Below are 11,233 nucleotides of genomic sequence, written 5' to 3'. Positions count from 1 at the left end.
ATTACAAGTAAGTTATCAATAAATACGCTGTTTACTGATGGTGAATGACTAATGATGAAAAACCAAGATGTGTTTTGCTTGTGTAAATACCACCTCTTTTAAATTTCCAGATTTTGACTAATCAAGAGTTTTGTGCTTCAGGGCAAGAAATTTTTGGTCACTTAGTCTGATATACAGGAATGATTTATATGGCTAAAATTTAATTTATTCAAAATAGAGACACAAATAGTTTATAGTTGTAAATTTAAAAAAGGGTGTTATTAACATACGAATTGAATTCTATACCCTGCAGATTTTCTTTATTAATCATGAGTTGCACACACTGAATAACCTTGTCTTTTAATCTGAACCACCAACACAGTAATTCTTTAGTCCCTAAACCAAGGGAAGGGAGCCCTGGTTAAAGCAATCTACTACTAACAGAAAGGTCAGTAGTTCAAAACCACCAGGGGCTCCGTGGGATAAAGACGTGGCGTCAGTTTCCCTAGAGGTTTGCAGCCTTGGAAATTCTATGGGGTCGCAATGAGTTGGAATCGCCTTGATGGCAGTGGTTTTTGTTTGTTTGTTTGTTTGTTTTGGTTTAAACCAAAGGAGCATAGGTTAAATTCTCTAAATGTGAACATCTATAATCAGGACAAGGATAATGATGATGTTTCAAAAAACAAATTGCGGCGTCATTAGAAAGTGTTTCCACTAAAGCTTTGAAAACACTCTCAGAATGTCAACTCTGTAAGGTATCCTAACTGACATGACTAAGGGGACTACATGAGCAATTCTCTAAAAATATTATGTACATTTAATTTTTAATAAAAAGAAGTATGATAACAAAAACCTCATAACCCGGTTAACTATTTTTGCATGTTTTAAATTTAAAAAAGTATATGTTATAAGTGGCAAATAATTCAGTAGGATAAAAAAAAAAAAGAAAAGAAAATCCCCTTCCTTGCTTTCCTTACCTCAGCAGAGAAGAAACCCTTGGTGGCTGCCCATTTTTTATATTAATATTTTGTATCTATTTCCACCAAGTTCTTTTTCCATCTATAGCTTTCTAGTTATCTTTTCTGTTTTATTTTTTTTTAAAAGATACAACATATACTTTTACATCTTTCCTTTACACTTAAAAATATATCCCAGGGAGCTTTTTCTAGAGGATTAGAAAAATGTGATACAATATAATAAAAACGGTTTTACTTCAAACTTAACTAAAAATATTTTTCTATTTTCCTGGAGCAAAAATCTTCATATTAGTTAACTCAGTCTCAGTCATTTACTAACAATGAGAAAATGTTTCAAAAAATGAAATTGTAGTCAAGAAAACAGACAAATGCATATATTTAAATGTTTGCTGGGAAGATCTTAGTTTTTCCCTCAGCAGTAGATAATTATGTCAAAACTGTTTTTACATCCCTATCAGCATTAGGTTTTAAGCTCCAGAGCTCAGTCCCTCATGCAAACCACTGTGTGGGGAAGTCAAATCAGGAAAGAAAATTTCCAAACTATTATTTGAACTGAAAATAAAATGTTACTCTACCTTACCTAATCAATTCAAAAGATACGTGCTGGGATTTTCTTTACAAAAGGCAAAAAGAAAACATTAGTTTGATCGGGAAAAATAAAAATATCTTTCCTTATGCTTTACTTCCATGTAGGCCTGTGGCACAGTGGTTAAGGGCTCAGCTGCTAACCAAAAGGTTGGCAGTTTGAACCCCCAGCCAGTCCCTGGAGACTTTATGGGGTAGTTCTACTCTATCCTATAAGGTGGCTATGAGCCAGAGTCTACTCTTCAGCAATGAGTTTGATTTTTTTTTTCTTTTACTTCCATAGCAGTTTACTGAAAAAGCATTTTCAGTTATCTGACAAACCCCAACTCCCACAATCACACCCTGTCCTCTCTATCATATTACCCATGTGAATTTTCTTCAAAGTACTTAAAGCTATCTGAAAATTTTTACCTTTCCTCAAATAATTAACTTTTCAGTCTTCATCTCCTTTAATAAAATACAAGTTTCAAGAGATTTGGGACTTTACTGTTTTGGTCATTACTCAAATGTACTTATAGCCTGTACCAGCACTAAGTACATATTTGTTGAATCAATGAATCAATTTATGAATGAATATTATTTAAATTGATCACAAGATTAATTATTTTTATTCATTATTACAGATGAAGGAACTGTGTTTTGGGTGCAGCTTGTTGTTATCTGTACATGACTAGTGATTGCGAGAGACCTCAGATGTCTTCTTTCCTTTTTCTTCAACCAAGGTTCTGGTGACTCATGTACAGGAAAATGAGTCTTGCGTAAATATTTTGAGGACATATGCTATACGTGCCTAAAATATGATCCTTATTAAAGCAGATTGCAATTAGTGCATCTTTATGAAAATCCGACAACATTCTTTTAAAACCAAAAGAGCTGTTGAATTGGGCAGAGGTTCTCTGTAACCATTTGCCTGTTGAATGCAGCAAGTGTGAGAAGATCACAAAAAGGGAAGCAGCTGGTTTGGTGAGAGAAACAGCACCTGTTAAACTTGGACAGGTCTTTTACGCTCTTTATAAGGGGATGCAAAACTGTCTTTCAGGATCATTGACAGATTTAGAAATGATATGACACAGGACTGGGCAAAGTTTTGTTTTGTTATACATAGGTCTCCATGTGTTGGAGCTGACTCATCTGCAACTAACAACATCATATGTACCCAGAACGTATCTGACAGTAGTATATGCTCTGAAAATCATGGTTGAAAACAATAATAATAGCAGTGTTTCTAAAGATAACAAGGGACATTTTAAAGAACATTTATGATGTTCACCGCACTTTCTTAAATTTGTTACTCACTGTCCCGTCTAAACCTGACCACATGTCATGAGAGACAGACCATTCTTCCCAGCTTGATAAAGATATCAAGACTGAACATATAGTTAAAATGCCAATTTCACACAGTAATTGCACCATTATTCCAGGCAACTGGAAGTTAGAGCTCTTAATCACTACAATTTATGTTATGTTTTTCCCCTCTAGTCAACCAACCTCAAACAACTATCCAGGGTATATGATCTGTTCGTTCAGTTGTAAACTTTCTCTCTGCCCCAAAAGCCATATAGGTAAAGAAGTAGTGATAATATTTTAGTGAAATGGTAATTTATGCATTATTTAATATCAGATACAAGTAAAGAATTTTACTTGATGCTAAGAGGGTACAAAGTTGTACCAGATACAATCTTTGAGGGACTTACAAAGAACATAAGAGACAGATAAGACAAAACAAATGTACCATTTCTCGCCAATGTAAAGAATTCATACACGAGATGTTTGGTAAGTTCACCACGAAGGAGACAAGCCAAAACACATTTGAAAGATTTGAGCAGTATTTGGAAGATCTTCAAATCTAAATAAAGGAATTTGAAATACAATCAGTTTAACCATGGATAGGTACTTGTCTGTGATTCCAAATGTCATAGTTATTATTATTATTGCTGCTGTTGCTTTTTGTTTTTAGTACTATTATCGTTATTCTTATCATGAGAGAATGAGAAGAGAATGTTGCAAAAAAAAAAAAAAAAAGGAGATTCAGAAAAATACAGGTACCACAGAACAGTCAAGGGGAAAGCTGGTCAATATGACCGTTGGTGAGTAAATCAAACAAAGGAGAGAAGAAATAAGCAATTAGTCTAGGATGAGGATGGGGTAGCAACAACCAACAATGTGGTAATGTAGATGTGGATGATGAATGTTCAGATATTTCGTTAAAAAGCTTACAGAAAAAAAGAGAAAAAATGCAAAATCAATAATTTGAGATGAAAGAACAAAAAGACAAATTAGTACTGTAAAGTATCATACCGCATTTTTGTCATTTTTTTTTTCAGCAAATGGAACAAAAGAAAATTGGAGAAGTTGAAAAACTGAAAATATTAATGAAGAAATATTAGGGGAAGGCTCAAAGGACTCTAAGAGGTACTGGAAGCAGGAACACTGCCAATGGGAGGAACATATCCCTTACAAAACAGACAAGTGACTAGAAAAATAATCTGAAGAGTAAAGATTTAAGAGAAAATGAGAAGCAGATTTGGTGTGGCATAAAGGTATGAGGGAAGGAGGTTTTGATCAGCTTGAGGTATAGCAGTAAGTAAAATTTCAGGTGATTTCAATATTGTGTTATAGTGGTAGATGATAAGATAATTTTGACATTATTATGCATGCAGTACTACTTCTAGAAAGGATATTATTCTCCCCAGTTTTGTCTATAGCCTCAAAATGAGAATGTAAGACTGGAAAAACATTGTGTGCCAATTATTCAACAACATTACGTTATCTCCAAAGTTCCTTTAAAAAGTCAGCTATGTCAATATAATCTATGTCTATAGTAAAACAAAAAACAAACAAACAAAAAAAACAGATGCCATCCGGTGGACTCTGGCTTGTGGTGATCCCGTGTGTGTTAGACTAGAACTGTGCTCCACAGGGTTTTCAATAGCTGATTTTTTGAAAAGCAGATCACCAGGTCCTTCTCTGAAGCACCTCTGGGAGGATTCAAACATATAACTTTTTAGTTAGGAGCAAACATGTTAATCATTTGTACCATCCATGAGAAAATTACATATTCCCATAGAAATATATAAAAAATATTAACCACCTATATGTGTGCTGTTTATGAGAAAATGGTTGTGATCTTCACTTTACTCCTACAATTATACGGGTTACTAAAGCACTACATAATTTACCTTCCAAAATATTAGGGGCATCAATAGCAATTAGAATTAGGAAGTGGGCAAGAGAAAGACAATTGAAAGCCATCTTCTCATAATGTAATATTTCAAGTATTCAGGGCTTTTCTTATTGCCTCCTAGGAGTGAACTTCTTCAAGTAAATATGCTCAATTCCTCCGTGATGATGGAATATCTCCTGGTGGGGTTTTCTGATGTATGGGAACTACGGGTTTTGCATGCCCTATCCTTCTCCCTGATATATTTAGTGACTCTCACTGGGAATTTTCTCATTGTTATTGTCACCACCGTGAATAAAAGCCTTCACTCTCCTATGTACTTCTTCCTCAGGAATCTGTCTGTCCTGGATGTATGCTACATTTCTGTAACAGTCCCTAATTCATGTGTCAACTCCTTGCTTGACAGCAGTGTGATTTCAAAGGCAGGGTGTGTAACTCAAGTTTTCCTAGTGGTTTTTTTTGCATGTGTGGAGATGCTGTTCCTCACCTTCATGGCCCATGACCGCTATGTGGCCATCTGCCAGCCTCTCCACTACCCTGTGATCATGAACCCTCAGGTCTGTGTCCAGATGACACTGGGTTCCATCTTCAGTGGTCTGGTCTACTCAGGATTCCACACAGGCATCACTTTCAGGCTGCCATTTTGTCAGTCCAATGTTATTCATCAGTTTTTCTGTGACATTCCCTCTCTGCTGAAGCTCTCCTGCTCTGACACCTTCAGCAATGAGGTGATAATCCTTGCTTCTGGTCTGGTGATTGGTGGAGGCTGTTTCATCTTCATCATCAGGTCTTACATTCACATATTTTCTACTGTGCTCAGATTTCCCATTGGAGCCGACAGAGCAAAGGCCTTTTCTACCTGCGTTCCTCATATCCTTGTGGTGTTGGTTTTCCTCGGCTCAAGCTTCTATGTGTATCTAAGACCATCTGCAATCTCTGCAACCATCCTGGATATGGTCCTTTCTGTGTTCTATTCCGTAATTCCTCCCTTATTCAATCCAATTATCTACAGTCTTAGAAATGAACAAATAAAACGTGCCATCAGGAAAATCACGAAAAAATATTTTAATAGAAAATTTATAGGAAACTGCTTAGGTTCACCCTAAGTTATGAGTTGAAATTCATGTTTTTAGCAATAAATTGACATTGTAGACTAGAATTACATAGATGGACTTTATGTAAATTTAATATATATGTTCATTGACATGTACCATTTATCAAAATGTTTACTTTTTGAGGGTTTTGAATTATTTGTTTTGGTGCTTGGGTAAGAGAGCTGATGTTATTAATAAGCCAGCCTCAGTCATATATATTAGCAAGTTAAAAGCTCCCACTAAATATTTCAGTCTTAAAAAGCTTAAAATGTGATTCTTAGCAATATTTTATGCTAAACTTTATCTGCTGAATTTATCCATGCTTAAAATTTTGGTAAACCTAGAAAGAATACTGTGTCAATTTATTTCAAAATGTCACATTTAGTATTACAGAAGAAATGAAAATATTGGGTCATTTATTGAGTCACAAAATAATTCTGAAAATATGTTTTTTTGAGGACCATAAAAGTATCACTAAAAGGTTTTCTGTGAAAAGAGAGGTGGGTTTGCTCAGGGTAGTGGTTGTGTATGAGGGGTTTGGAAACACTTTACAGTGCTTCCCTTATATGGTAAGAAAAATATCTAGATAATTTATACTTATAACCAAACAATAATTTTGTTTAAAATAAGCTCAATTTACTGAATTTTATATATAAAAAATGTTGAAAAGTAAAACATTTTGCTGTATATTTATATACTTACCACAATAAAAAAAAAATAATAAAGTCAAGTGGTTTGGGGATACATTTACTTGTTTATTATATGCTTTTAACATTATTTTCTACTTTATTTAAAGGAATGTGCCAATTTTATTTTCCACATTATCATCACATGCCTGTCCATAGATCGGAAACTCTGGCGGAGTAGTGGTTAAGTGCTATGGCTGCTAACCAAAAGGTCAGCAGTTTGAATCCACCAGGTGCTCCTTAGAAACTCTATAGGGCAGTTCTACTCTGTCCTGTAGGGCCACTATGAGTAGGAATTGACTCGAGCACAACGGGTTTTGTTTTGGTTTTTGGTTTATCCATAGATGTGGAGGAGCCCTTGTGGTGTAGTGGTTAAGTGCTCTCACCTGCTAACTGAATTGTTGGCGATTCGAACCTAGGAGCTGAAATCCAAGTGTATTTTTTGAAAACAAGGATTAAGAATAATGTATATTGGAAAAGAGATTCAAATATACATTGTGACATAAAGGAGTGTCAAAATAGAAAAAGGCAAAGTGTCTATGTGAAAAGACGCACTGTTGTACATATGAAAAGAAGCTCTGATGCACCAGTCATTTCTGCTCACATTTCATTGGCCAAATAAGTCCATGGTAATACCTCCTGTCAAGGGATGAAAGGTAGTCAATCTCCCCACATGTGCTGAAGGGGAGAATAACAGTAAAGCCAATGAGCACTAGGAATGATCAATATCTTCTTGATTAAAAAGGTAAATTGTCAGACTCTGAATGTCTTATTTCCCATGCAATTATTATTAGCATTATGATAAAACCAAAAATACCCCAAACCTGTTGCCTTCCAGTCAATTCCGACTATAGTGACCCTATAGGACAGAGTAGAACTGCCCCATAGAGTTTCCAAGGAGCACCTGGTGGATTCGAACTGCCAACCTTTTGGTTAACAGCCGTAACGCTTAACCACTACACCATCAGGGTTTCCAGTATTATGATACAACGCACATAATCATTATCCTCACATCATAATAAAATATTTCAGTCCATAATAACCATAACATTTTGTGCATCATTTTATTATGGTGAAATCACAAAATATATAATTAAAATAAAAATTTAAAACATAATTAAAATAAAGTTTAAAATATAATTAAAATAAAATTCTAAAACATATAATTGAAAGTATGCTTTAATTAATATATATTGCTGTGTAACAGCAATGTAGAAGTGTGGATTAAAGTAACTCCCATCAAGCTTCTGATAGTGGCTGCATCAGGGGAGGGAGTAAAGGCAAGAAAAGATTGACACTGGTGAGCCTGTACCAAAGTGAGTCCTCTCTTACCGGTAACCTTGCTGTTACCGTTTGCCGTGGAGTCAATTCCAACTCAAAGTGACCCTGTGGGACAGGGTATCTGTAGCCTAGGTATCAAAAAATCCCGTGGGACTTCCACTTAATCAAGACGGAGTAATAAATTTACCCTTTTACCAGGAAATAGCACAAACTTGTTTTATGTATATAAAGTATATATTTTTAAAAATTTTCAAGATACTCAGTATAAGGCAGTAAAAAAAAAAATCTTAGGCCAATAAAATAACATTTTTGAGTATCAAAATCACTAAATCAATGCTGGAAAATTTGAAAGAAACTGTGGCAAAATTTTTATAAAAATATAAAAGGGAAATGATAAATTTTTAGTATTTAATCCTCCATAAATAAAAGATATTTAATCCTCCATATTTTCTCTGAATTAAATAAAAGATATATAATCCAAAAGGAAAAAAAAAAAAGGCAAAGGCTGTGAACAGTAATTCAGAGAAAATAACAACCATATAAGAGAGGTTTAATTTCAATATGCTGTCACAAACTTCCTCAATTTGACGTATATTTAGGATATGTCTATGTCTTTGTTTCTATTTACATAAATATCTAATATATCTATATATGTGTGCATACATCACAGGCGTTATAGGGTCGCTACGAGTCAGAGTTGACTTGACAGCAATGGGTAATGTGAATAAATTTCTGTAACTCTGATAATTAAAAAATTAGTTTTGAAAAATGGTAGGGTCTAGAGTTAGGCCATGGAACCCTGATGGTCCAGTGGCTAATTGCTTGGCTGCTAACCAAAAAGTTGGCAGTTCGGATCCACCAGCCGCTCCTTGGAAACCCTACGAGGCAGTTCTACTCTGCCCTATAGGGTCGCTATCAGTTGGAATCTCCTCGGTGGCAAGAGATTTGTTTTGTTTTTGTTTTTAGAGTTAGGCCACCACTCTTCGGTCAGTTTGCTGTACTGTGGTGGCCTGGGTGTTGCTGTGATGCTGGAAGCTATGCCATGGTATTTCAAATACCAGCAGGGTCACTCATGGTGGACAGGTTTCAGCAGAGCTTCCAGATTAAGACAGACTAGGAAGATGGACCTGGTGTTCCACTTCTGAAACATACTGACCAGTGAAAACCTTACGAATAGCAGCAGAACATTGTCTGATATGGTGCTGAAAGATGAGCCCCTCAGGTTGGAAGGGACTGTGAGGATGGCACAGGACCAGGGAGTGCTTCCTTCTGTTGTACACAGGGTCACTATGAGTTGGAACCCACTCAATGGCACCTAACAACAATAATGACAGAGCTAGGCAATTATTCTATGTTGGAATATCACATCACACTGCTCTTCCAACAATCTGATTTAAGCTAAAATCCCAAGATTATTGATGTGCCATTTCTCCGCATACAACTGAACTCTAGTCTTATCCAAATTTCTTAAATGTTTGCCGATACAGAACCACTCTGATCCTTCAATTTGCATTTCCTTCATCAATAGTGATATTTATTATATTTTAAAGGTTTTATTTAATTACCTTAATTGACTTGCCTGCTCAATTTTACCTAGTTAAAAAATTCCCCTTTTCCAATCAAGGAAAGAAAATGCCTGCCAGTCAATTCAAAATTTACCCAGTATCACTTCCTTGTTCCTATGTATCTGCCGACATAAAAGCCCTTCTATTTGTATTTTGCTCGGGAGCTCTTGTCTGACTTTCAGACGGGATGACCCACAATTCATGAATTGCAAGAAAATGAAGTTTATGAGTTCATATATATCTTGAATATTGTGGGAACTTTAATTTTAACAATGAATAAACAGACATTTTCATTGAGGTGATGTAAATGTAATAGATGCATATTCATTGATTTTATGACACTAGTTAATTTGTTTTCAGATTTGAAGCCACAACTAACCAAAATGCCACTACTAACCAAAGTGGCTAAGGGATCTCCTACATGGTCCAAGTTCGAATCACCCAGGCATTTGAGGATTCCCACAGGAGAGTCCATCAATGAAAATGCCTGGAATATTATCAATGGAAAATTATTATTCTATACTAATTGCTGTACTATTCATTTTTCTTCTTTCTGCATTCAATTTCTTATCAATTATTTATATGTGTGAGTTAAGGGAAACAACACTATTTCATGAAAAGTGAGAGGAGGTGGAGTTTAGTTGTATCTTCATGCATGTGAGGGGATAGGTAAAATGCTCAACACAGACTTCATTTCTGAAATACAATTACGGAGAATCCACAATGATTATATAAGAATGTAAGGAGATAGGTAAGCCCATCAATATTTCATTTAGCTTTAGAGTTTTCAAAGGGCTTTTTACTTACTTTACATCTTAATAACAGAGTGAAATGAGCAAATCCGATAAAATAACTATTTTTCAGAAGGCGTGCATGGAAGCAAGCTATTTGGAAACTTCTGCATTAGTTAATAAATTCTCGGTTAAAATGTTTCTGTTTTTAATCATGTAACAAATTACATGGCTTAAAGTCAAAACTATAAAACTAGGTATATTTTAAGAAATCCTTCTTCTGGTTCTGTCCTCACCATTCTCTCCCTTTTTATTTATGTAAACATTTTCTAAAGTCTCTTTTCATTTTTAAAATATAAGCAAATCTGTATACACATAGTAGCACTGGAAATTTATTTCTAAGAAGCATAAGCAATGTGTCCAAGTGACAGTGAAGAGGCAGAAATACTGCAGTCTCCCTGGTTAATTTATCACCTTCACCAAATCCACCCCACAATAATCTCTCCCCGTTCCTTAAACAAACCAGTCATGATCTGATATCATGCTGTTCCTGCTCCTGGAATGTTCTTCCCTGCATGTTGGCTCCCTTAATAATCACATCTTTGCTCAAATAACACCCAATCTAGTCTTCTTCGATCACCCATTTAACAACTTCATCTCCCCTATGCCATCTCATTTTCTATATATAACATTTATCACCTTCTAACAATAGCAATATAATGTACTTATTTAATTTAAAGTCTATTTCCATCCACCCCCTCCTTCCCACACACAATAAAATTTAAAGCTCCACAGTGGCAGAGATTTTTGTTGTTGTTATTTTGTTGTTTGATTTATTTGCTGTTTCCAAAAGAGTACATAAAAAATAGGAACAAAATACACATTTGCTGAATGGTGAGATAAGCTCATAATGAGTAATGGATAAAAGCTGAATTCTGAAGAGACTGGAAATTTTTCTGATCCAGAGGAGTTCATGGTGTACCCTCATAAGGCCATGATCTTAAAGGAGCCACAATAGGGTCAGTGTCAGCACTAGGCAGTTACATGAACTCGCTTTCCTATGGTTGTCTAGTTAGTTGTAATCAAGTCAACCTCTGACTAATAGGGACCCATGCACAACAGAGCAGAAGCTGCTCGGTCCTGCACCATCCCCA

The 11,233-nt window shown here is 35.4% G+C and overlaps 1 protein-coding gene across 1 annotated transcript; it reads left to right on the top strand.

Annotated features, from left to right (window-relative positions):
- Positions 1 to 4,623: 4,623 nt before the first annotated feature.
- LOC100663282 (olfactory receptor 14C36-like) lies at positions 4,624 to 5,828 on the top strand. The gene has a single exon (XM_010594672.3). The coding sequence runs from the start codon at positions 4,869 to 4,871 to the stop codon at positions 5,826 to 5,828; it is 960 nt and encodes a 319-aa protein (XP_010592974.3). The 5' UTR covers positions 4,624 to 4,868.
- The last annotated feature ends 5,405 nt before the right edge of the window (positions 5,829 to 11,233 follow it).

Source organism: Loxodonta africana, chromosome 2, assembly GCF_030014295.1.
Source record: "Loxodonta africana isolate mLoxAfr1 chromosome 2, mLoxAfr1.hap2, whole genome shotgun sequence".
NCBI lineage: Eukaryota > Metazoa > Chordata > Mammalia > Proboscidea > Elephantidae > Loxodonta > Loxodonta africana.
The sequence above is the reverse complement of the archived record's forward strand: the minus strand, read 5'-3'. Positions and strand labels throughout refer to the sequence as shown.